The sequence below is a fragment of the Sminthopsis crassicaudata genome, chromosome 4, assembly GCF_048593235.1.
Source record: "Sminthopsis crassicaudata isolate SCR6 chromosome 4, ASM4859323v1, whole genome shotgun sequence".
NCBI lineage: Eukaryota > Metazoa > Chordata > Mammalia > Dasyuromorphia > Dasyuridae > Sminthopsis > Sminthopsis crassicaudata.
The window spans coordinates 432196580-432224314 of NC_133620.1; the positions used below are offsets into that span (position 1 = coordinate 432196580).

General features: G+C 35.0%; 1 protein-coding gene across 1 annotated transcript in view; it reads left to right on the top strand.

Moving 5' to 3' along the window:
* MAGI3 (membrane associated guanylate kinase, WW and PDZ domain containing 3) overlaps positions 1-27735 on the top strand; it is a 225221-nt gene that overhangs the window by 121856 nt on the left and 75630 nt on the right. The window contains 2 exon segments of the mRNA XM_074263089.1: positions 12919-13128; positions 21160-21334. Coding sequence (XP_074119190.1) covers positions 12919-13128; positions 21160-21334 — 385 coding nt within the window.

Consider the following 27735-nt stretch of genomic DNA (forward strand, 5'->3'; position numbering starts at 1 on the left):
CAGTAAATTATTGTCATTCTAACTATTAGTAACTTTCAGGTTCCATAAATGACAAGTTTTCCAGATACAGCAAAGGAGATAAAAATAATTTGAGAATAGATGAGGTACATGTCATTTCTGTTACCCTATTTTCTCTTGGAGACGTGTTGATACTTTCATTGGTACTTGTATCCTGTCTAATACTTGTAGCTACAAAATGCAGCTTTATATTTATCAGTATAATCATCCATAGAATATTAAATATGAAGATATAATGGGAAGATAGTGACTTATTCTGGGATCCTTTCTAGCTTGATGCCATCAAAAAAGATGTGAATAAGATGTTATTAATCATAACAGGTTTTTGGCAGTTTTGGGTTGGCAAACTTCATACAGGTTATGTTATTTATTTACTTTGTAACATTCTTGTATGAATGAGTACTACAAATCTCATCCCCATTGTATTAAAGTGATTGGGGCATCTGGGTGGTGCAGTGGTTAGAGCACCAGCCCTGAAGTCCAGAGAACCTGAGTTCAAATCTGGTCTCAGACACTTAATACTTCCTAGCTGTGTGACCCTGGGCAAGTTACCTAACCCCAGTTGCCTCAAGGGGGAAAAAAGGATTTAAAGAGATTGTCCCTTGCCTGTGGTAAATAAAATCCATGATTCATTCTAAGGTCAGCATTCTTTTCACTAAACCATTCAGCCTTTTTATTATTTTGATTCTTTACTACACGGTCTTCATTTTATAATTTGAGGAACATCCCAATGTCAGCATTCTCATGTTTATTTCTTATTAACAGTTTCCTCTATTCCCTGAGCAATTCTTCTTCACCAAATTGGCTGACTTTAATTTGTCAGAACACTTTGAACATAGTGTTGTCTTGTTGGTTGTCCCTACCCTAAGCTACTAAGAGAACACTAATAACTTATAGCCTATATGTCTATATTGCCATCTGTACAAAATCTTTAAGGATCATCCATACAAAAATCAAGGGTATCTTCAGTGAATGTTTTGGAGGGATAAGAAAAGTGTAATCGGTAGTTGAACAAATCTTTGCTCTTTGATAGTTAACCCAATGAAATAGAAAAAATAAGATCTCAATGGGCATTATTGTTGATTGTGAAAAACATTTGATTCAGAACAATTATGGTTTCTTTTACAACAAGATATGTCACATTCAGACAATCAAAAGCATGCAAGTACCTTGAAAGATCAGCAAAAGAAGTAATCATGTTTAACAGACCTCTGACAAAGCATAAAGTAGGGAGAAGTATACTTGCTTAAAGTCTTTATTCTGATGAAGAGCCAGTATAGAGAACAAGTTTAAGAATGATGTTGGGACTTCCGGCCAAGATGGCGGCGTGGAGGCAGACAGCTGCTTGAGCTCCGTGTTTTCTCTCAGGACTTCATGACAAGCCTCGGAATTAATGCTTGACCAGAAAAGAAACCCATAAATAATCACCAACAGAAGACATCCTTGAAATTCACCAGAAAAGGTCTGTGTTTGCTTGGGGGAGGGTCAAACAGACTGGGCGCAGACTGAGGGCAGGCAGCCAGAGCGAGACAGGCAGCTCACACAGCTCAGACTGGAGGGGGAAGGGTACAATCTCTGCCATTTCTGCCAAAAGACTTTTACCCCAGTGTGGATATTCCGTCTTGGCAGCAAGCCAGGAGCAATGGAAAGGGTGTAAACACCGGAGGTGAAGATTAAAACCCAGGAAAGCCAGTGTCTCTCAGAACCCGGCCACTCCCAACCCCCACCTGGAGTGACTCTGCGCCTCAGAGCGCAGACACAGCTCAGCCATCGCTGTCCTGTTAGTGCCTCACTGCTATCTCCCTCAGTCTTTAGAGGAAGCTTGGTAACGCCATCCAGCCCCAACCCCCTCTGAAACAGAGATTCCTACTCTGACAAAATGAACAAAAAATTCAAAAAGGCTCTAACCATTGACAGCTTCTGTATGGAGAGAGAGCAGACTTCAAATACTGAGGACACTAAAAACAGACTGTCCCCAGAGGAATCCCCTAAGGGGGATATGAACTGCTCCTCTATACAAAAAAATCTCATAGAGGAAATCAAACAGGCTCTCACAAGAGAGCTAGAAGAGAAATGGGAAGCTTGGCAAGAGACCCTGGAGAAGTCATTCCATGCATTTAAAGACAGAGTGGATAAAGAAAACAAATTAGTGAATTGGAAAAGGTAAAGAACTCCAAGGAAAACAGGATTAGTGAGCTGGATAAAGAAATCAGGTCTCTAAAAAATAAATTGGAAAAAAATTCCATAGAAGAAAAAAACTCACTTAAAAACACAATTGGACAATTACAAAAAGATATAAAAAAAGTGAGTGAAGAAAATAACATCATTGAAAATTAGACTTGAACAAATAGAAATGAATGACTCAAGGAGAAACCAAGAGGGAGTCAAGCAAAACCAGAGAAATGAAACAATTGAAAAGAATGTCAAGTACCTTATTGGAAAGACAACAGACCCGGAAAACAGATCCAGGAGAGAGAATTTGAGAATAATCAGACTCCCTGAAAAATGGGAGGAAAAAAAGAGCGTGGACACTATTTTTGAGGAAATTATCAAAGAGAACTGCCCAGACATTTTGGAAACAGAGGGTAAAATAGACATTGAAAAAATTAATCGATCACCTACTGAAAGGGACCCTAAAATCAAAACGCCAAGAAATATAGTGGCCAAGTTCAAGAACCATCAGACAAAGGAAAAAATATTGGAAGCTGCTAGAAAAAAACAATTCAGATATGGAGGAGCCACAATAAGGATAACCCAGGATCTAGCAGCGTCCACATTAAAAGGACGAAGGGCCTGGAACATGTTATTCGGAAAGGCTAAGGAACTTGGTATGCAGCCAAGAATAACTTACCCAGCAAAAATGAGCATCGTTTTCCAGGGAAGAAGATGGACATTTAACGAAATAAATGAATTCCATCTATTCTTGATGAAAAAAACCAGACCTACATAAAATGTTTGATCTTCAAATTCAGAACTCAAGAGATTTCTAAAAAGGTAAAAAAAAAAATCTTGAGAACTATACTTCTGCCAAAAAAATATGTAAAGAACATACGTATAATTTGTCCTAGAAACTAGAGATGGAAAGGAAATTATATCATAAAAAAGTGTAAAGTGGTGGGACTACATCTCATGAAGAGGCAAAGGTAACCTATTATATATGAGAGAAAGAAAGGAGGGAGATGAACATAGCGTGTATCAATAGACATATTCGATTTATGGTGAAACTTCTTCCATTTCATTGAAAAGTGAGAGGGAAGTAGTAAGCTAAGGGGAAGGGGATACAGAAATTGTGAGGAAAAGGAATAAAATAAGGGGAGGAACTTTAAGGTGGGGGAGGGATACCAAAAAGGGAGGGCTGTGAAAAGCAAGTGGTGTTCACAAGTTTAATACTGGGTAGGGGGGTAAGAGGGAAGGAAAGGGGAAAAGCATAAGCAGGGGTTAATAGGATGGCAAGCAATATAGAATTAGTCATTCTAACCATAAATGTGAATGGGGCAAACTGCCTCATAAATAGGAAGCGGTTAGCAGACTGGATTAAAAGTCAGAATCCTACTATATGTTGTTTACAGGAAACACACCTGAAACAGGGTGAGACATTCAAACTAAAAGTAAAAGGGTGGAGCAGAATCTACTATGCTTCAGGCAAAGCCAAAAAAGCAGGAGTAGCCATCCTCATCTCAGATCAAGCAAAAACAAAAATTAATCTAATTAAAAGAGATAAGGAAGGACATTATATCCTGCTAAAGGGTAGCATCAATAATGAAGCAGTATCAATATTAAATATATATGCACTAAGTGGTGCAGCATCTAAATTCTTAAAAGAGAAATTGAGAGAGCTGCAAGAAGAAATAGACAGCAAAACTATAATAGTGGGAGATCTCAACCTTGCATTCTCAGAATTAGATAAATCAAACCACAAAATAAATAAGAAAGAAGTCAAAGAGGTAAATAGAATAGTAGAAAGGTTTTGATATGATAGATCTTTGGCAAAAGCTAAATGGAGACAGAAAGGAGTATACTTTCTTCTCAGCAGTTCATGGAACCTAAAGAAAAATTGATCATATACTAGGGCATAAAAACCTCAAAATCAAATGCAGTAAGGCAGAAATAGTAAATGCATCCTTTTCAGACCACAATGCAATCAAAATTACATTTAATAAAAAGCCAGGAGAAAATAGACCAAAAAATAATTGGAAACTAAATAATCTTATACTAAAGAACGATTGGGTAAAACAGCAAATCATAGACATAATTAATAACTTCACCCAAGAAAATAACAATAATGAGACATCATACCAAAATGTGTGGGATACAGCTAAAGCAGTAATAAGGGGAAGTTTGATATCTCTAGAGGCCTACTTGCATAAAATAGAGAAAGAGATTAATTAAGATTAATTAAGATGACAATACTCCCTAAACTAATCTATTTATTTAGTGCTATACCAGTCAGACTCCCAAGAAACTATTTTAATGACCTAGAAAAAATAACAACAGAATTCATATGGAACAATAAAAGGTCGAGAATTTCAAGGGAAGTAATGAAAAAAAAATTAAATGAAGATGGTCTAGTTGTACCTGATCTAGATCTATATTATAAAGCAACAGTCACCAAAACCATTTGGTATTGGCTAAGAAATAGACTAGTTGATCATTGGCATAGGTTAGGTTCACAGGGCAAGATAGTGAATAAAAATAGCAATCTAGTGTTTGACAAACCCAAAGATCCCAACTTTTGGGATAAGAATTCATTATTTGACAAAAATTGCTGGGAAAACTGGAAATTAGTGTGGCAGAAACTAGGCATGGACCCACATTTAACACCACATACTAAGATAAGATCAAAATGGGTCCAAGATTTAGGCATAAAGAACGAGATCATAAATAAATTGGAGGAACATGGGATGGTTTACCTCTCGGACTTGTGGAGGAGGAAGGAGTTTGTGTCCAAGGGAGAACTAGAGACCATTATTGATCACAAAATAGAACATTTTGATTACACCAAATTAAAAAGTTTCTGCACAAACAAAACTAATGCAAACAAGATTAGAAGGGAAGTAACAAATTGGGAAAAAATTTTTACAGTTAAAGGTTCTGATAAAGGCCTCATCTCCAAAATATACAGAGAATTGACTTTAATTTATAAGAAATCAAGCCATTCTCCAGTTGATAAATGGTCAAAGGATATGAACAGACAATTTTCAGATGATGAAATTAAAACTATTTCCACTCATATGAAAGAGTGTTCCAAATCACTATTGATCAGAGAAATGCAAATTAAGACAACTCTGAGATACCACTACACACCTGTCAGATTGGCTAAGATGACAGGAACAAATAACGATGAATGTTGGAGGGGCTGTGGGAAAACTGGGACATTGATGCATTGTTGGTGGAGTTGTGAAAGAATCCAACCATTCTGGAGAGCAATCTGGAATTATGCCCAAAAAGTTATCAAACTGTGCATACCCTTTGACCCAGCAATGCTGCTACTGGGCTTATATCCCAAGGAAATACTAAAGAAGGGAAAGGGACCTGTATGTGCCAAAATGTTTGTGGCAGCCCTTTTCATAGTGGCTAGAAGCTGGAAAATGAATGGATGCCCATCAATTGGAGAATGGTTGGGTAAATTATGGTATATGAATGTTATGGAATATTATTGTTCTGTAAGAAATGATCAACAGGAAGCATACAGAGAGGTTTGGAGAGACATCAACTGATGCTGAGTGAAACAAGCAGAACTGGGGGATCATTATACACTTCAACAGTGATTCTGTATGAGGATGTATTCTGATGGAAGGGGATATCTTCAACATAGAGAAGAGCTAATCGAATTCCAATTGGTCAATGATGGACAGAATCAGCTACATCCAGAAAAGGAACACTGGGAAATGAGTGTAAACTGTGAGCACTGTTTTGTTTTGTTTTTCTTCCCAGATTATTTTTACCTTGCGAATACAGTCCTTCCTTTGAAATAACAACAACAACAAAATTCGGTTCTGCACATATATATTGTACCTAGGATATACTATAAGATATTTAATATGTATGGGAATGCCTGTCATCTAGGGGAGGGGGTGGAGGGAAGGAGGGGAAAAACTTGGAACAGAAGGGAGTACAAGGGATAATGTCGTAAAAAAAAAATATATATATATATATATATATATATATATATACTTCTGCATATGTACTGTCAAAGAAAATATTATAATTATAAAAATTAATTAAAAAAAAAAAAGAATGATGTTGATAGTAAGGGTCTTCCTTCAGACATTTTACTGACTGCATCAAGTTCCTGAATATTACAAGCCTCCTGGAAGACATTTCTAACCATTCAAAAGAGTTTGGCTCTTCTATTCACACAGAAAAGACCAAGTAGATGAAGCAAGTTCTTGTACATCAGTGTATGGATACATATGAACACACAGACACACACACACAGATGACAGTGCAGATGGACAATGAATTAGGCCCCCGTTAAATAAGAGGCTATAAGACTGGATTTCCTTTGGGAAATTGCACTGCTTCTTTAGTGACCCCAGACTATCAATGAAAGTAGAAATAGAGTTCTATCTTTTGAATACTGCTATTGTGTGAATCTCACTGTGTGGCAGTACTACATGAAATATGACAGTCTTCAAAGAATCAAAATTAATATTACAAAGAGCAACAAGAGTATAGAGTATATTCACAAGAGTGAGTAGATAGCAATGTATAGCTAATCAAGAATTCTGAAGAACAAGAATATTATAAGGTGCTAGGAAGAGTTAAGGGTACAATCAGATTGTATCACTAGTACCCTTTCTATCTTAGGTGAAAGTAAGGAAAAGTCTTTACCCCTTAAGTAAGTTGGATCTTTTGAGGTGAAACTATGGGAAGACATGAGCAAGAGTTGCATTAAGATGGACAATGATGGAAGGATTTCAATCAACATCATTGGAAGGGACTTGCAAACACTGGCTATAAATTTTCCCCCAGCTTTGTACTTCTCTCTTAATCTTGACTATATTGGTTTTGTTTGTGCAAAAACTTTTTAATTTAATTTAATCAGAATTATCCATTTTTCTAATTAGAGTTCTTCTTTGGCCATAAATTCCTCTCTTCTCCAGAGATCTGAGAGGTAGACTATCCCTTGTTCTCCTAATCTGTTTATAATATCATTCTTTGATTTTATAATATCATTCTTTGATGTCTAAATTATGAATTTATTTCAACCTTATCTTGGTAGAAGATATTAGATGTTAGAATGAAGAACAGGAGTTGGAGCTACAAGTTAGAGAGTTGAATGATGACAGATTGTGATAAAATAAGGGAAATTAAGAAATGTGAATTTTTTAGTATATAATGTGATATAAGTAATAAAAACAGCCAATTAACAAGAAACAAGTAATGTCTGATAGAAAAAAAAAAGGAAACATAGGAATGAAGCTTTAAGGATTGGGTGATTTTACTGAAAGAATTTAATATCTCAAATAGAACAACAATCCAAAATAGTTTCTGCATGAAATTTAAGAAGCATATAAAAACTGTTAAATGTTTAAATGGATATCTGCTATTATGAGTTTGCAAGTTCATTCCAGTGATATTGATTGAGCTTATTTTTTTTTTTCATTCTCATGGTTTTTTTTTCCCCTCTTTTGATCTGATTTTTCTTATGCATCATGAAAACTATGGAAATGTTAAAATATGGAAAAATTAAAATAGAATTATACATGTTTAACCTATATCAGATTGCTTGCTGCCTTGGGGAGATAGAGAAAAATAATAATTTGGAACACAAGGTTTTGCAAAGGTGAATGGTGAAAACTACCTTTTCATGTATTTGGAAAAATAAAGTTCTATTAAAAATAAGAAAGAAAAGAAACCCCCCACTTAATCAGTCCATCCTGATTTTCTGCCCTTTCTTTTGTGGCTGAACTTTTGGAGAAGCCAACTACTAAAAATGTTTTCTTAGCTCTTTCATATCTACTCCACTTCTCTCTTTTGGTTTTGCTGCCACGCTGGTATAGGCTCCGTCATCTCACATTATAGCTGCTGATGGGACTCCCTGGCTCAGATGTCTCTCCACTCCACTCTATACTTCACTCAGCTGTTATATTGAACTTCTTAAAATACAGATCTGACCATGTCAGTACTCTACTCAGTAAACTCTAGTGGCTCTCTGTCTACTTCAGGATCAAGTATAAAGTCCTATGTTTGGCATTCAACACTTTTTATAATCACCCTTCCACCCTCATCTTCAAACTTTCCAAGCTTTCTATACCTTACTTATCCCCATAGCCAGGGATACAATGTCATTGGCTACTCTTCACATACTCCATCCATTTTCATCTCAGGGCTTTTTCATTGCTACTCTTTAGGTCTAGGATAGCTTTCCTCCTTATCTCTAATCTTAGTGATTTCCTTCTGATACTCCAATTTATCCTATTTATATTTTGTTGTATATTTGTTGTATTTTTCTTATTGTTTCCCCATTAGACTGTGACGTTACATTCGTTGAGAGGAAGAAAATTTTTTTGACTTTCATGTATCCCTTATTTCACTGCCAGCTGTATAGTAGACACTTAACAAATGCTGCTAGTTCACTGTTTGACTATAATTCTGTCCCTTCTCACTTCTGGGTCCCCACTCCCCATTTCAAGAAACTTTTCCTAATTTTATCATCTCTATTTTATCCTGTATATATAATCTACATAGTTGTTTACATGTTCTTTCCCCCATTAGTTTGTGAGCTTTTTGAAAGCAGAAACTGTTTTTTGCCTTTCTTTGTATCTCCAGTTCTTAGCCTAATATCTGGCACATAGTTGATGTTTAATAAATGCTTGTTAACTCTCTTCTGATAGATTTGCATTCATTCAGCCTGATTCTTTGAGAGGTACTAAAAGGGTCATAACAATGCTTTTATATCTGTACAGGTACAAAAAAATGTTATGTGTTAATACAGGAGTTGTTCATTTTTTGAGCACCTAGTATGTCTGAGACATAGAATGCAATACAAAAATAGGAAACATGTTAATAAATTTATTTTCTAAAAGGGAAAATAATCCATATTCCCCCATAATTATCATGATGCCCTTCTAGGGTGGCATTTAGATGTCTCTGGCTATCCCAATCTGGAAGGCTGTAAGTCACTGTATGTCATCTGTCTAAGGATCATCTTTGTGGAAAGCAGAAGGTTCATCAGCTTGGGCACAGACACAGAAACTTAGGAAGTATTTTGGTGGATTACACACAGACACAATTAGATCCTCGATTATAACTCTTAACGTGAAGGATATGGAGTAGACTTGTGATTTCATTGGCATTGAGAACTTCCAAGTCAGGGAATTCCCTTTTCCAAAGCAAGCCAGCATCTTCTCTATAACTAATATTATAGTGACTGGTCTAGGATATGTGGGAGGGTGGGGAGAGTCAAACTTAAATATAGATGGGGGTCATGCATCCCTGTGGACCACAGTTCAACTTAGTTTTCAAATGTAAAGTTATGTTTTATTGTATTTTTATTTATTTTGTTAAATATTTCCCAATTACATTTTAATCTGGTCCTGATCATACTTAGGAATGCTACAGGTCATGTGTTTGACTCCTCTGATGTCTTGCTCAGGCTCATATAATCAATATGAATCCTAGATAGGACTTTTTCCTACCATGGTATACAGCTTCTGTGATGGTAATCCCCTAACTATGGATGGACTTCACAGGGTACAGTGCTTTCAAATTCCTAACAAGAAGCAGCAGAAGAAAAGAGTGAAGTTACAAATAAAGAAATTTAGGCTTAATATCAGAGGGAAAAAAAGTAAAACTTTCCTATGTGTGTGTGTATATATATATGTGTGTGTGTGTGTGTGTGTGTGTTTTTACATTATTATTATTCCAATTATAATTATTCTAGTGTTAATGCCTTAGAACAGTGGTCCTCAAACTTTTTAAATAGGGGGCCAGTTCACTGTCTCTCAGACTGTTGTAGGGCTGGACTATAGTAAAAACAAAAACTCATACTCTGTCTCTGCCCCTCAGCCCATTTGCCATAACCCGGTGGGCGATATAAATGTCCTCAGCAGGCTGGATCTGACCCGTGGGCCCTAGTTTGAGAACTCCTGCCTTAGAAGATACTGGGTTTCCCTTCTTCTGAAGAGGCACATGTTCATGAGATTCTTCTTTCATGTATAAAGATCTGGGGGGGGGGGTGTCCTCGTCCATTCAAAATTCTTTGATTCTGATTGTAAAATAACATTCATCACCATAGTTTTTTATTTTTTTTTAGTTTGTTTTGTTTTTGTACTGGACCTATGATTTCATGGTTATAGAGAGGTCTCAATGGGGAAAATCCCTCAGTGTAATTGGCACTTGCTTTAACAGACAATTTTAGAAACTTGGACAGCAAGAAGTCATGGCCCACATGAGCCTTGGGTCTCATGGCCATTATATCTAAGCAACAGGACATAAACTAGGTCTTCCTGACTCTGAAGTCAGTCCTCTGAACACTAAGCATTTTATATTACCACAGGAGTCACTGTGCATCACTGTGTCACAAGAATCCTTACTGCTTTTCTACAAATGACTACACGGAAAAGGATAAAAACACATCTTAAATTTAGGGTTAAAAAGCACTTTTTTCATACCAGCCCTATGAAATTTCAAGTATTACTATGTCTTCTTTTACTGAGAAGGGAAAAATGAGGATCAGAGAAGTCACGGGATTTTCCCAAGCTTTATTCAATGTCAGAGCAAGAATTGGAGCTCAATAATGCTGATTTTGATGCCAGTGCTCATTCCTCTACATTATTATGTATTAAGAACCATGAAAAGAATACAAAGTGCTTTAGGATTGTAGATGAGAGATTACTTTGGGTTTGTGTGATCAGCTTCATGAAGGACACAATGATATGTTTGAGCCAGATCTTGAAGGGTATATAATGTAGAATTTTGATAACTTGAAATGGAGGACCTGCTTGGCAAAAGAAAGAGTTCAATGGTGACAAGCATAGCATATTTGTCAGGAATTATGATAGTTTAGCTGAAGCAAAGTTTTTGAATATGAGAATAGTGAAAGATAAAACTGGAAAAGTAGTTTAGAGGAACATTTTGTTTTGTAGCCAATGGGAATTCATAGACTTTTATGAGCTAGAGTGGGTTATTTGCACATTAGGATGGGTTGGTATTTTGAAACACTGACTTGAAGACCAGTTGTTGACATGACATAGAAAAAAGGTAATGGTCTGAGCCAAGGTGGGAACATTGGGAGAAGAAAGAATAAAGTGGATAGGAAAAATCAGTATGGCATGGTTGTTCATGAAGATGAGAGCTGTGTGAATTGGAGTTTCAAATGTGATTAGAATTTTCAAGCCTGAGTGAGAGAATAATGGTGCTATTAACAGAAATAACATTCATATAATCTCTCTCTCTCTCTCTCTCTCTCTCTCTCTCTCTCTCTCTCTCTCTCTCTCTCTCTCTCTCTCTCTCTCTCTATTTCCCTTTCTCTCTCTCTCTTTCTTTCTCTCTTCCTCTCTCTTTTTCTCCTTCTCTGTCTCTCACTCCCCCCCTTCTTTCTCTCTTTACTTCCCTCTTTGTCCCCCCATTCTCTCCAGCCCCCCTCTCCTCTCCCTGTCTCATTTTCATTGTTTTATATGAGCTATTAGAAATTTTAAGAAATAATCATTTAAATATAAGTACAAAAATATCTTTTAAAGCCAGATTTCCAAAATTGGTTTGTATTTTCACCACCCTTCCTATAGAATGAGTACCTGAGAGTTAATTACATTGTTCTAGGTTTATCTATAGAATGTGATGATCACATCACATCAAATCATTTTGCTTTTAGCAAAGTTTGAGTTAGAATTTCCTTCCAGAGAAACCATCAGCCAAAACTCTGAGAGAGCTAATTTACCTCACATGGATGAGAGTGCCTTAATTAATCCTTCTAGAGAGCAAAAGCTTTTGCTTGGAGGACATGATTCATCTTATATAAGGGAAAGAGTATTTTATTTCTCAAAGCATAATTTGTTTTATTCCACCATGATATTAAAGTAATTATGATTAATATAAGGTCAAAATGTATGGTAGCCACCAACTGTTTGTACAGATAGTTCTGATGAGCTCCTTCCTTCTGTATTTGGCTCTTTGATTAAAAATATGTATAAAATTGAGAAATTAAGATATTTTATTTTTTTCTAGATCATTTACTTCTTTGAAAAATGCTAATCCTTATAATAACATAGTAAAGTTAATGTTTTCTGCCTTCATGTATGAGCCAATATTGAACTGTATAATTAATGGCATTAACTTGTTTGATAAAATATTAAATGAAATTATGTCATTAGGATGTGCAAAATTTTTATTTTTAATTACTTCTGTAATTAATTCTGCACCATTTCTGCAATCTATAAAAAGATTCTAAATGTGGATTTTTAGCTTCAGCATCCTTGCAGATTTTAGGTTTCAACAAAATTATTAATTATATTATACATTGGAACAAAATTGATTAAGGTTAACTAACTCTTTACCTTTTATTTACCTAATTCTATTGTATAGCTTACATAAAGATATTAATGTACTTAAAATTAACAAAGGAGAAACAAATAAAGTTCCTCATCTAGAATTATTTGTAATGCAATCACTTTGGGGATAAATGCATTATTCTCAAAAACATAATTAACTTCTGCACCATAATAAAAATAAAGGGTAGTTATAAGTAACAGCATTTATAATTCAGTAATTACAAGTTGTATACAATTTTGTATGCAGCAAAGTAGCCTAATTCTATTTTAAACAGAGCAGCTGCTTTTAGTCAGTAATGAGAAACCAGTCACTCTGTAATAATATCACGCAGTGCAGAACTGAGTGAGCTACTCATGATTGTTAATATTGTCATTCTGACAGTGTTATTGTTATTTTACACATCAGGAAACTTCTATGGAACTCCCAAACCTCCAGCAGAACCTAGTCCTTTCCAGCCAGATCCAGTTGATCAAGTCCTATTTGATAATGATTTTGACACAGAATCTCAAAGAAAAAGAACCACGTCAGTCAGCAAAATGCAAAGAATGGACAGCTCTCTTCCTGAAGAAGAAGAAGAGGAAGACAAGGAGGCAGTTAATGGAAGTGGAAGTACAGGTTTGTAATTCCTTTGAGTTTGAATTTATTAGTATGTTAGATTGATAGATGATAGATTAACTTTAACATGGCAATAATCTGTAAGTTATTCACTTTTTATAAGGCAAAAGTTTAACAGTATTCCAACTTTTTGTAAGTTTATGGTTATCTACCAATGCCTTATTATAGATAGTATATTTAATTCTTAAGGTGATTTCAAGAAATACAAATTTAAACTGTGAAGTTACAGAAATAATAAGCTATTTGTATCTTTGCTTAAGAGGTTTCTGAGGTTAATGTCTGGCTCCTAAAAAAGAATCTTGATACTTGTTTCTTCCCTTTGACTTGTAAAGAAAATTTAGGTAGATTAGGAAACAGATTCAAAAATAGAGTCAGTAGGGATCTAAAATCACAATAGGAAAATTAACTTGAAAGTTGACCTCTTTCTTGGCAAAAATTTCACATTTCTTTATTTTTCATTTAGTGAAAAATCCTAAGATCTTAGTGGAGACTATCCACTACTCTTATGGACCCTTGTATTGTAGGAATCACCCAAGAGTTAGTGATCTCAGATCAGAAATATAGGTAAAAACAATGGAGTCATGGGGAGAACCTGATAAAAATACTATTTAACAAATATTTCTTCCTCATCCCATGGCTAAATATTTGAATCTCTTTTCTTAACTTTGGAAGGAAACTTCCTAATTAGCTTCTTTTTTTTGTAGTTAAAAATAACCAATTTTTCCCTCAATTGCATCCTCTGACCACAATCAGAATGTATATAAAGAAATAAAGATATCTGGTTGAGCACAAGTATTATTTGTACAAAAAACACTCTGCAAAAGAGGCCTATTAAACAAGCAGATGGATGGGGATGGAATTAAAGGAAGAAGTCTTCTGTTTTCTCACAATTCTCACAGAGAGTGATGTCAGGGGACTAGTTCCCTCACACTCTGTCCATGGCATTCCATCCCCATGACTGTCCTTAGCTGTTGCAGGTGAGAGCAGCCCAGCTTCATCTATGGGCCACCATTGTTTGGGTCTTTGATACTTCCCTCGTTTATGTTGGGGAAAGAGAGGGAGAGGGATACAGAGAGGGAGGGGGGGAAGGAGAGAGAAAGTGTGTATGTGTGTGATTTCTAACAGTTTAGACAAGGTCTTGTAATCATTTGGCTGGTACCTTGAATTGCATTTGCCAGGCCTGAGGCTATGGTCAAGACGGCTTTCTCAGCTCTTGGGAACAGTCCCCTCTAAACAGTCTATCTATAAATAAATTCTTTAAGATGTGTATGAAGAACAGCAAAAATCTAGATTTGGCTGGAATGAAAAGTGCTTGAAGTTGAAAATTGTATAATAAGGCTGGAAAGTTAGATTGGAGCTCAGTTGAAAAAAATTTTACATTTTATCTGAAGGAGAACAACATACTATTGGAGTTGATTAAGTAAGGCAGTAACATGATCAAACACACAGAACATCTCTTTTTTTAGCTGGTGCTCTAGTAGGAGACTAGAGTCAGGACAGCCTGTTAAGTGGCTGTTATAGTAATCTAAATCATAAGTCATTAGTCAATAAGTGAACAAACATTGATTAAACAACGACTATTTACTAGGCACTGATTTGGTGTTAGAAATACAAAGACAAGGTCTCGAGGGGCTCACTTTCTATGAGTCTTGGGACCTGAAATAAAATAATGTGTACCTGATTAAAGAGAGTGTTTATGAAAGACGTGCAGGTAAAATTCACAGGATTTTGGAATTGAAAGCATATGGGTAGTGAGGAAAAGTGAGGAGAGGAAGTTAACTCTGAGGTTGCATGAATGGAAGAATCCAGTGCCCTTGAGAGAAATAGATTCAGAAGAAAAATGGATGAGTTTTGTTTTATACATGCTGATTTTGAGACAAATATAGGTCATTCAGTTCATAAAGTCTAATAGACAGTTGCTGATGTGGGGACTAGGAGCTTGGGGGGAGGGGAGGAAGGGAGATTAAGGCCTTGATATATAGATCTGGGAGTCATATGAATAGAAATGATTATTGAACATTAAATTACTCAGAAAGAAGATAAAAGAGAAAACAGTGACAGAGAATGACAACCCTCTTCTTGGTAGTTCAGAGACATGCTAGATACACTGAGAAAAGATAACTCCCAGGCAACCCAGAGAGAGCCATACCTAAGAAAACTTTGTGAGGAACCCTTTAAAGGAGTAAATGATTGCTGGTAACCAAGACATGTGAATTTGCCCTTTGGCCACATGCTTTATTTACATTCGAACCCATTCTCCCCAGGAAATTATTTATTTTACTTACACACACACACACACACACACACACACACACACACACACACACACACACACACACAAAGATAGTTTTGGAAGGACATGAAGGATTTCATGTAGAAAATGTGTTTTAGCTCATTCTTGAAAGAAACTAGGAAGGGGAAGCTATTTGGTGTAGTGGCTAGAACACCAGGACCTGAGTTCAAATGTGGGGTCAGACACAACATTTCCTGTGTGACCCTGCGCAAAGTCACTTAACCCCAATTGCCTCAGGAAAAAAAAAGAAAGAAAGAAAGAAACTGGGGATTTTAGCTATGAAGAAGTCATTCAAAGGATTAGATGTGTAAAATGGAAGAGAGGGGTAGATAGGGGTAAATATTGCATAATACGGTTGGAAAGGTAGATTGGTACCAAGTTATAAATAAGTGCCAAATAGAGGAGCTTAATTTGATTTATTGATAAATTGATTGAGAAAGAACTGTTGGAGTCTTACAGAGAGAAGAAGTCCTTTGGAACAGCCTCTTTGGGGAGTGTGAGAGAATCATTTAGGTAGGAATAAATAGATTACCTTGCTTATTTTTTTATATGAGACTTCTTTCCTTAGATATATATGGGCCCAGACTCTAGTTTTAGATTTGAAAGATGATATTCAATAACCAGTTTGATTTATGTAGCCATGACTTTAAAAAAAAAAAAAAAATACAAGGTTTATTCAGTTGATACATATGAATGTGACAAATATTACACATTTAAAAGGGTCTTTTTAAATTTCAAATGTGAATATATAGGCAGGTTTTAATTATCTTAAAAGAAATTACTGTATACAATTTATTTTCCTTGTCATTTTTAGATTCTTAATGATTTTGTCACCTATTCTACTTTGGTATGGATATAATATCACCAATATTTATTTTGGTCCACTTGGAAGAAAGAATATTTTACATTGGAACACCAGTTAATTAATTACCCAAATAGCAACATTATAAGAGGGAGGCCTGTTACCTTTAAATTATGCTTGAGAAGCCAATGCTGTATGGATTCTTCATAATGAGGCAAGCAAAAAAGAAAGCTGCATTGTGTTCTAGTGTCGTTACATTTCATGTTATTGCTCATCTTAAGGGGGAGATACTGTGAATTTCTAAAACATTAAATGTGTACACATTCAAATTTAAATGTAAAAATACTCCCAAATCAACCTCAAATAATATCTTATTACTCCTCCCCCTTGGCATCATTCAGAGCTGATGTTCTTGTTAATTCATGTGGCAGAGTCCATTCTTCATGGCAGCCAAAGTGGACAGATTATTACTTTGGATTCAAGCTTTGCCTCTCATGTATCATGCTTTGTTGCCTCACCAGCTTCCATAGATTTTATTCTTTCTCTTAAGTGCCTCCTTCTTAGTGAGCTTAGTGCACAGTCTTCTTCACTAACTTCTCTCAAATTAGGGGATTTCAACTTAATGTGTTGACTTTTTCCACAATTACTTCTTCTCAGTTCCAGTCCACTCAACTCCTGTGAACTATTCTTTGCTCTAACTAGGCAACACACAAAGATGGCTGTCTTTTATCTTTACCACAAGTGTTCCACTTCTACCATCACCACTACCCTAATAATAATAATAATAATAATAATTTTAAAACTTTAAGGTTTGTATTTAGCATATTTCATTTGATTCAAGAACTCCAAAATACAAAACAAATGTAATCCTAATTTCATGTCATTCCATTTCTCCATATGATTTATCACTCCTTAATCTAGCCATTCCCCTGCCCTTTGGTACCATCCTGGGTCATCATCCCTGTTCCGGCTCTGTTTTCTCAATCTCAATCTTTTAGTGAATCACCTCAATTTTTTTCATTCTCATACTTGAACCTTTTGTTCCTTTGTTCCATTGCCACAGCTCAAACTTGGATCACTATGCCTCTGCCTTTTTCACTGCTACTCCTATGGTACTAAACAGAACTGAAAATCAGGCAACTATGTAGAAAGGGGCCCCTAAAATTTTATTTAATATTTACTGGGTCCTTCCTAATGAAGGAGATCTCTTTTTGTCACTATTTGATTCCTTATATAATTCACTACAGTCATGGTTCCAGACTTTTTTTCTTTTCAACTATCATAGCAAACCCTTCCTCTAACTCTTTCTCAGCTGAGGACCCTCAGTTTACATTTTACCAAGAAAAGTGAAGCTATTCACCTTACACTTCCTCTTCTCTCTCTCTCCTGAGATAGGATAGTAGCAAAAAGAATTTTTATTGTAGCCGATACATATCAAAAGGATTGGGGAAGGAGAGAGAGTATTAACATTTTTATCAGAATGAAAAAATTCTGGCAAACTACTGTCTTGGCTACTTATATAGGAACTTTGGCATTACTAACTTGATCTGTGTGAATGCTGTGAGCTAATTTGGGAAGCCCCTTTTATATAGAGCCCTCCTCAGAATGTAGCCTAGAGAACCACATAGACCTCCAAGTAGTTACAAATAAGAAAGGTCACCTGGCCAGTTTTATGCTATTACCTGACTATAAAGATTTTGCATGTAATTTCACTGATTAGTGAAAGAGTACTGTCATTACCATAGCTGGGCCTAAGAGAAATCCTTTGTTGGCCTTATCTTTGTGTATAAAGTCTTTTATAAAGTTTCCATCTTCTGTAGTCATTGCCCTGAAAGGAAAGAGTTTTAATAGAGTTCACGGTTCCCTAGAATGGGACCCTAAAATTGACTTTTCATTTGTAAAGCAGTTCCAAAAGATAGAGTCACATTTTGATAAATTGGATGATCTTTGAACCAAGTAAGGCTTTAAGTACTTCCAATGATTTTTGTAGGACAATCTACAGTTACTAATTTTTCAAGTTGTCTCTTAGTAGCCAGCATCTTTTCACCATTTCATAATATATAAAGATACTAGTGGATTTATAGGAAATGCCTAATTTATGTTCCTCTTTTTGTTCAACAAGGCCCTATCCTGGGTTCTCAACAAATCTGCTCATCATTGAGCAAATTCAAGTAGTCCTTTTTATTCAAACTGCTATAAGTATGCAGCCTAGAAAATCACTTAAGTGTCTGAGCAGTTATAGATATGTGAGTTAGAGTTCACTCCAGTATTTGGCTGAGCAAGTGATAGGGCTCAAAAGGAATACATATCATCTCCTCATATAAGAATATAATCTATTGAACTTTATTTCATTCTTTATGATTGTTCCCCCACGTTTCCTTTTTTTGTTGATTTCTTTTGACTTCTTTTCACTTCAAAGTTTCCATGTAGCTCTGCTCTTTTTATCAGGAGTGCACGGAACTCCTCTGATTAAAAGACCATTTTCTCACTATAGGATAATATTCAGTTTACTGGGTAAGCTTTTTTTTTTTTTTTTTTTTTTTTTTTTTTTTTTTTTTTTTTTTTTTTTAGTATAAGTCTACATCCTTTCCTTTTTGGAAAATTGTATTCCAAGCTCTGCTCTTTTATGGAGGTAGCTGCTAAACCTTGAAAAGCTTTGGATTGTGGCTGTCTTATTTTTGGGAATTTTCATGTTGGGGTTTCTTTGAGGAGGTGACAAGTATGCTCTTTTATCCACTTTGCCTTCTGGTTTTCAAAGATCTGGGCATTATTCTTGAAAGATGATGTCTAAGCTCTTTTTTTTTTTTTTTTTTTTTTTTTTTTTTTTTTTTGATTGGATTTTTTTCTTTGGGGGGGATCATACTTTTCAGGTAGTTCAATGATCTTTAAAATTTTTTCCCTCAGTCTGTTTTCTGGATTTGTGTTGTGTAGCACTTTACATTTTATTCCATTTTTTTTTTAATTTTTTTTTTTTTTTTAATTTTTTTTTAATATTATTGTTTTCATGGAATCATTAGTTTCTGTTTGGACCATTCATTTTCAAAGAGTTTGTTGCTTGGTCAAGATTTTGTACCTCTTGTGCCAAGATATTAATTCCCTTTCTTAATTCTTTCCTAGTTTTCATTTTTTTTTCCCACTGGTTTTTCTTGCATCACTCTCATTTTGTTTATAAAAAACTTTTTAAAGCTCTTTTAAAAAGAACTCTTATTTCAAGAATTCTTCCAGGAATTCTAGTGAGATTTTTTTTGAACCTTTAATTATAAATGTTATGAGGTCATATTCTTCTAGGTTTGTGTCTTGATCATTTCTTTCACCATAATACTTTTTATGGTAAGATTTGTTATGGCTGTTGTTTATTCCATCTTACTTCTTGACTTTGGACTCTATATTGGGGTAGAGTCCTGGACACTTCATTAGGAAAGATCTGGATTGGTCCTATTGGATCTTCCTTGGATTATTGAGTGTTCTTATTATAGAATAATCATGAATAGCTCAGGCTGGGGACTTGCAAGCTTTCAGTTCTATCAGAGTGGTCTAATTTAGGGCAGAGTTTGATCACTGCTCCTTTGATGTGAATTCTGTGAGCTACTGACCTGGAATTAGATCTAAGCAACAGTGGACTGCTACTGGACTTAGACCTTGTCAGTCAGGTGGGAAACTCTCCTGATTCCAAAGGACTCTCTCTTGGATCTGGGATGCCTATCTTGGTAATTCCCCTATAAGCTTAGAACCCTGGTCTCTCTTTTGAGCTATGGTTCCACATCAGTAGATATCTTCTGGATGTGGGTATTCCATAGGTATCTCAACCTCACAGGAACAAATAAAAGCTAATTTTGTTTCATGACAAAAATGCTTCTCTTAGGAACTTTCCCATTTCTGTGGAGGACATTTCCATTTTTTTTCCTTACCCAAGTTCCCAGCCTTAGAATCATCCTTGACTTGACATTCTTCCTTATTGTACATAATTTATTCTCTGTGATCTAGTTAATGGCCCTTTTCTGTCCTTTATACACAGCACTTCATTTCTCATCTCCATGCCTTTGCACTGACCATCCTCCTAGAAATCATTCCCTTCTCACTTCATCTCTGCCTTATCTTCAAAATATAATTCATGTGCCACCTTCTTTAAAAAAAAAAAAAAGTGGGGGCGGGATTTGGAACCCCTAAGTGTTACTGACCTGCAATTAGGTCTGAATAGCAGCACATTGCTATTGGACATCTATCAATCTTCTGGGAAGCTCTCCTGATTCACTAGGACACAATTGCTGGCTCTCTTGGATCTGGGTTGCCTGCACTGATCATTCCCCTTCAGGCTTTAGAACTCTGGTCTCTCTTTTGAGCTACAATCCCACATCAGCAGGTAAATTGCCCTCTCCTAGCTACGTTGTATTTAATTTTTATTTTGGTATTTTATGTATATGTGCTCATATTGTCTCCCCCAATAGAATATAATGTCCTTAAAAGTAAAGGTTTTCTGAAATTTTGCCTTTTTATCCCTAGAATTGTGCCTGGAACAGATTGTATGCTTAATCAATGCTTATTGATTGATTATTCATAAATGAGAATATACTGCATTTATAGAGGTCTTCAGATTTTAGACTACCTCAAATCCATTGTATGCCTGGTAAATGAAAATAAAACTTTGGGCTGGTGGAAGCCCATATTATTCATACTAAATCAATTCAGGTGTTAATTTTTAAAAATCATATATTCAGATGGGACAAAGGTATCAGACTTGGAAAATAAAGATGAGAAATCAGTAAGTTCACTTGGGCTTTAAAGAGTATTGAACTGTATAAGCATGATAGAAATATATAAGAAAATGTGTAGTTTGTGTGTGGCATTTCATTGTAATGAAGGGGAAAGAGACTGTTTCTTTAAGGCAAAAACATACATTTATCCAAATTTCATGCTGTTCTCCTTTGAACACTTGTAGAAAACAAAGAGAGACACTCAGAGTCTTCTGACTGGATGAAGACAGTTCCCAGTTACAACCAAACAAACAGCTCCATGGACTTTAGAAATTACATGGCAAGAGATGAGAACCTGGAACCTTTGCCTAAGAACTGGGAAATGGCCTACACTGACACAGGGATGATCTACTTCATTGAGTAAGCAAATATTTGTGCCATTTCTATCTTCTCACAATGGTAATTGTCCAAAACTCTTTTAAAACATACTTTAAATATTGCAAACAAATCCCTGTTTATTTTTTCTTTCATAAATTTTTAGATATAAAAGATAGTTTGATTCTCATTTTAATGATTTGTTTTCCCTCATGACAAGAGGTAGATTCAGATACAGTTAATGATATAAATGTCAGTAATGTCATTTATACAATTTTTGTCCACCAATAGGTCTGTGAACTTGAATGAATGTTTCAGCTGTTTCCATGATCACTGTGACCACCCTTGCTTTTATCATCTTAGAAGTTGACTTTTTTACCTCCCATAAATCTTAAATGTGATGAATCTGTGAAATCAGAGAGTTTAGAAGACTCCAAAAACCATTTAATCTGATCTGAATCTGACCTAGAATCCTCTTGACAATATTGCCAACTATAGGCCTTCCATCCCTTTTTTAAAGACTTTAAAAAACTGTTCCTCACCTCCCACAGCAACCCTTTTGACTTTTGTTTTACTCTGTTTTAAGAGGTTTCTCCCTATATTATATTCTTATACCTGCTGGAGCCAGAGAGAATAATTCTGTTCTAACTTTCTGCATGACAGAACTTGAAAATAGTTATCCTATTCCCTCTATGTTTTCTTTCCACAGGTTTAACATACCTATTCCCTTCAACTAGTCCTCAAAAGTCCCTTCTTCATCTGGGGGGTTCCTTTTCTGGATACCTTTCATTTCATCCATGTCTTTTCCTAAACTGTGATGTACCAAACTGAATGCTTTAATTCAGGCATGGTCTGACACAGAAGGAGATACAACAGAACTACTATCTCCTTTGTTGTGGACACTGGGCCTCGCTCTCTACAACCAAAAATTCATTTAGCTATTTTGGTTGACACATTATACCCTGTAGTCTTCTTGAACTTTCAATTTACCAAAAACAACACATTTTTCTTGTGTGAACCACTGTCCAGCTAAAACTCCTGTATTCTGTTTTGAGGTTATAATGATAAGGTTTTGATTTATTCTTATCATATGTTTTTATTTTATTTGTTATTATTTTTAAAATTTTATTATTATTATTCCAGAGACCCCTAGCATTTTTTTTGTGTGTGCAATTTGCTGAAGTCTGTATACTCCTACTCATAATCATGTTTTTTTAATGTATAAATCTCTTTGCATTCTGACTGCCCTCTTCACTATTAATATATCTTTAGATTGGTGTCAACTAAAAATTGATTAACTTAACATCTATGCTATCATCATATGCAGTTAATATAAAAATAACACTCTGTTAAGAATATTTTTCTTCAATCCATTGGTGAACATTCTTTGGGTCCAATTATTTTACTTCTAGATCCTTCTACCTCTTCCATCATCTGGTCTATATTTCCATGAGTAGCTTTGCCCAGGTGAGGCACTCCACTCATCCACATCTGGTGCAAGCCCTTCCTCCACCAGCCTTAGTTGCCTGAGGCTCACACTGGTGAGGTGCCTTGCCCATGATCACAGATAGTAAAGACCAAAGGTGAGTATTCCTAATTTCCAGCTGCTTTCCATCTTCCACTCTGTCTATAAAATAATTTTCCTAAAGCACAAATCAGACAACGTTATTTTCCAAAACAAAAATCTTCAGTGGATCCCTCTTGTCTTTAGGATAAAACAGGAACTTTGCTTAACATTAAAAACTCTTACTCATCTAGCTCTAGCCTATCTTTTGCAGATTATCACATATTATTCTCGTGATACAATTTGCATTCCACTTAGCCAAAAACATTTATGAATCCTGAGCCCTGTCTCCTATCTCCTATCCTTGTGCCATTCTAGGGCCAGACCCCTGAGTCAGAAGCTTACTCCTTTCTCACCTCCAGACACGTTAAAATTCCGAGCTTTTGATATTTAGCCCCTGGTAAGCCTTTTCTGATATTCTTTTCCTTCCCTTGCAATTATGTAGATAACTATCTCCTTATCTATTCTATTTACTTTGTACAATATTTTCTCTTTGAGGAGGGGCAGTCTTTTTCTCTTTGCCTTTGTGTTCACTTATCCATACTACCTCATATTTTACAAACACATAATAAATGCTTGTTGGGTTGGGTTTGAATCACATCTCTGACAAGTGTTCAGGAGGTATTGGTACCAAATTTTTTTTTACTACCTTAAAATGTAGTTCATTTGGGGTTGGTGATTTAAATTCATCAAGGACAAATAGGTACTCATTTATTATCTCCTTACTTAATTGAGTTTCAACTCTCAGTTAACCATTTTTGTTATATCCTTTCTAATCCAACAATCATTCTTGCAAGAAACAATACATAAAGTCACAGAATCTGACAGCTGGATCCAGAAGCCATCTAATCTAATCTGCATCTGATCATGAATCTTCTCCCCTATGCCAGGGTGCCCACGCACACACCCATTTGTTCACCTACTCTTTGCTGGCAAATATATAGAGAGGCCTAGGCCTTCTCTAAGACATATCCTGGTCCACTTTGGGCTAGCTCTACTTGCTAGAAGCTTCCCCTGTCTCCATTCCCAACATTAACAGATAATCTCTGACACTCTTTCTGATGTTAACAATATATAAATCTAGGTTCTTTCTAGTCTCTTTCCAGTTTACTATTTAGATCAGTTCCTTCTTCTTAAAGAACATAATATTGTTGTGAGGGTCAAGTGAGGTTTTTATATATATTTGCAAACCTCAATGTATTGTGCCAGTGTTAGCTATTATTATTCCTTCACTAAAATAATGCTTACTAAGGTTCTTTGTAAGTCTTTTTTTTTTTTTTTTTTTTTTTTTTTTTTTTGCCAAAGATAACAAAGAAGTTTTCAGTTCTGAACTGATCTTTCCCTAACTTTTAGCAATATGCATATATCTCTGTAATATATAGCAACCACAAAGTATTGGGTTTTCAGTTTAATTCAACAATTAAATTCCATAAAAATAAATGGCTATTATGTGGCATTGTGCTACACTGAAAATATGAACACAAACTAAAACAGTGCCAATTCTTAGGGACCTCAGATTCTGTTGGAAATATGCAAAGAGTACACAGGAAAATATAATAAAGAGCAATTTGAGGAAAGAAAAGAACATTAAAGACATGAATGGGGGGCAAGAAAGAGATTTGGGCTTCACAGAGGAAATATCTAAGCTGAAGTGAATAATTTCACCTTTTCTCTGTGGTCTTCTTTCGTCATCTAATTCATCTCAGCAGGAGTCTTCATTCCCACCAATAAAGATAGAAATAAGAAGTTTTTGTTGTTCTTTTTGTTCTTCCCTTCCAGTTTCAGTTCATTCTGAGGTTTAGTTTTAAATAGTACTCTTTTGTATTAATCTTCTATCAGTGGTCTTTCACACAATCTTACATTTACATAACAGTTTAAGATATATAAAGTCAACATAGTCCTCTTTAAGTAGGTAAAACAAATTTCACTGTTCCTATTTTACTGATGAGAAAATGAAGCTAAAGATATTGTAGGCTCACGAAAATAATGGACGCAATCCTATCTCTAACACTTAGTTCCTGTGTGACTTTGGACAAGTCATTAACTACTCCAGTTTTCAGTCTTATCATCCATAAAATGGGGGAGATTGGATTAGGTAGCCTCTAAGATCCCTTCTAGCCCAGGACCTTGATTAATTACAATGTGCTGACCTAGGATTTAAATGAATGTCTTATGGTTATTTCTTATTGTACCATAAGATTGTAATCATAACATTAGATAAATAATGCAAAAATAAAAGAGTAAATTGAATAATGATATAAACAAAAAAAATACTGCAGTAGTTTGATGGCAAATGGTGCTGTCAGTGAACTTGTTTATGAATATATTAATTGGGTACCACATGTACTATAACAAACTAAAACAGTTATGTTATTCACACCAAGGCAGGATGTTATATAAATGTTCTTTTGGAAGTTCCATTTTGCAACAAAAGTTTTACATCTTTACTCAGCCCTGCTCTAACACTTTATGATATTAATGTTAAAATCAAATATGAATGTTAAATTCATGATAGTTCCTTTAGTTAATAAGTTGAGCGTTTTTAAGTTATTGTAAAACTTAGTCCCTTATAAGTTTTGAATTTTTAATAATTCACTAAATTATATATGTGTGTGTGTGTAAATTTTATTGAATAACAACTTTGAAATGAGTACAGATAAACTTTTGTGACTTTGGACTTGTAGTGAATTATATTGTTTTTGTTTCCTTACCCAATTTTAATTATACATACATGGGGCAGGTAGGTAGGTAGACTGCGAGGTCAAGGAATTCTTTCTACTGGTACAAATGGACAATTGTCCTAAAATTTTTGTCTTTAAGTGACCTGTCTGGAGTTCCATAGATAATCTATGTCTGAAGCAGGATTGGAAAGCATCAGTTACAGACTGCAAAACCAGCTTTCTTTCTGCTACCCCAAATATGAAAATAATAGAACTTCAGTTTGAAGAATGTTTGAGAATGAGGGCTTTTTATGTGTTCCTCTTTTTATTCTATGCTAAACAGTCTAAAGCTTTTGAAAATGACAGCCCATTCACAGAGCTCTCTGTTATTTAAAGTCAGTTTTTCAGGAAGATAGAACCAAAGAAATAGTCTTCATGAGTGACTAAAATGTTTATACTTTTAAAAATACTGTTCTGTACACTGGATCTGTTAGTATTCTTCTTTTCTGTTTATAAAGATAAAAGTTCTAGCAAAAAATAATTTATTGTCTTTGAAGTAATATGTTGTTGCATGCCCTTGTTATTCAGATATGGGAATTTTTTAAAATAAAAAAATATAATCTATTTATGCAAGACTCATGTTATAAGCTGCTATGTACTAGATCAACATTCTAAAATCTTTTCCCTCTCTGGTGACATATTTGATTCTCCTTGGCTATTGTTAAAATGCTATTTCAAAGAGGGGGGAAAAAGCCTACTTCTTTGGGGGTCATTGAAGTTTACAGTTTAGTTAAACAAATGTCTATGTCATTTTTCCTTCTAGTAATCTGCTAGTTTTTAAGCTTCTGAGAGGGTTCATTCTAGATAATTTTTATTATTACTGTTCTTCAATTTCTGAGATTATTCTCTCAATAGTAAGCCTATAAGGTTGTACATTAAAAAAACAAAAACATTGTTTCCCCCCCCCCCCTCTCTGTTTATCAGTTTCTAATGCAAAAAAAAGGTTATGTCCAATTCTCTCACTGACTAAACCATTTATGGGCCTAGTAGCCTCTCCTTTCTCTTCCACATTACCCACTGCTGAATAACCACTTGTTGTTGACTGACTCACTGATTGTTATTCTGGGCAAAGTGCTGTGATAACAAAGACAAAAATGAAAGTCTTTGCTTTGAAGGAATTTATATTCAATAGGAAAAAAATAGTTTGTACACAGAGAACAAAATGTATCAAATATATATGTGTGTGTGTGTGTGTGTGTGTGTGTGTGTGTGTGTGTGTGTGTGTATAAACATTAAATACATTCAGTACATATGTATGTATACATCTACACACACATATATTCAATAAAAACAAGGTTATTTGGGAAGGAAGTATAAAGCAGTTCAGAGAATGATATAAGGCTTCATGTAAAAAGTTACGTTAGAGCCAGAAATAATTATACAGCTCGATTTGTGCAGTAGTAATCTCTTAAGTTTTTGATAAATAACTTTATTAATATCAGACATTAGTGAGCTTGATGTCTGTAAAAAATTGAACTAGGATTTATTTGTAAAATGTTTTTGTCCCCTAATGGCTTGATGTAAGCTTAGTATTTTGTTGGCTTGTTATATATTCTCTTCCATTTTATTTTTTGGTTCCTCATTACTCTGGGTACTCACAACTATGATTATATCATTGGTTGGTAGTGGGACCATTTTTATTTTAGAGGTAATATCTCAATGACTTAGTCTGAGGTTTGCTAACTCTGCCTTGTAAGTAAGTTAAATAACACCACTCTCTATAAACATCTTTGGGTTACGTCTGATAAAAAACAGGAAGGGATTTGCATAGATAGAATGTACTTGTGTTCTATTCTTCTGTTTTTCATAAAGTTATAACATACAGCTAAACCTACACTCAGTTTTGTGGAATCCTTTTGAATTTTCTAATTTTACTGCATGTTTCCTGTATCAGAATCAACCATTCTTTTTAAAAAATGTTAAACACTTCCCAATTACAGTTTAAAAATTTTAAGAAATTTTGAGTTCCAAATTCTCTCATTGCTTCTTACCCCTCCCTTGCCTCTTGAAAAGATAAACAAGATGATATCAATTATACATGTGAAGTAAGGAAAACATATTTCCATATTAGCCATGCTGAAAAAGAAAAAATCTACACAGAACTAAGAAAAGTAAAGTAAAATGAGTAGGTTTCAATCTATATTACAAGTTCAACAGTTCTT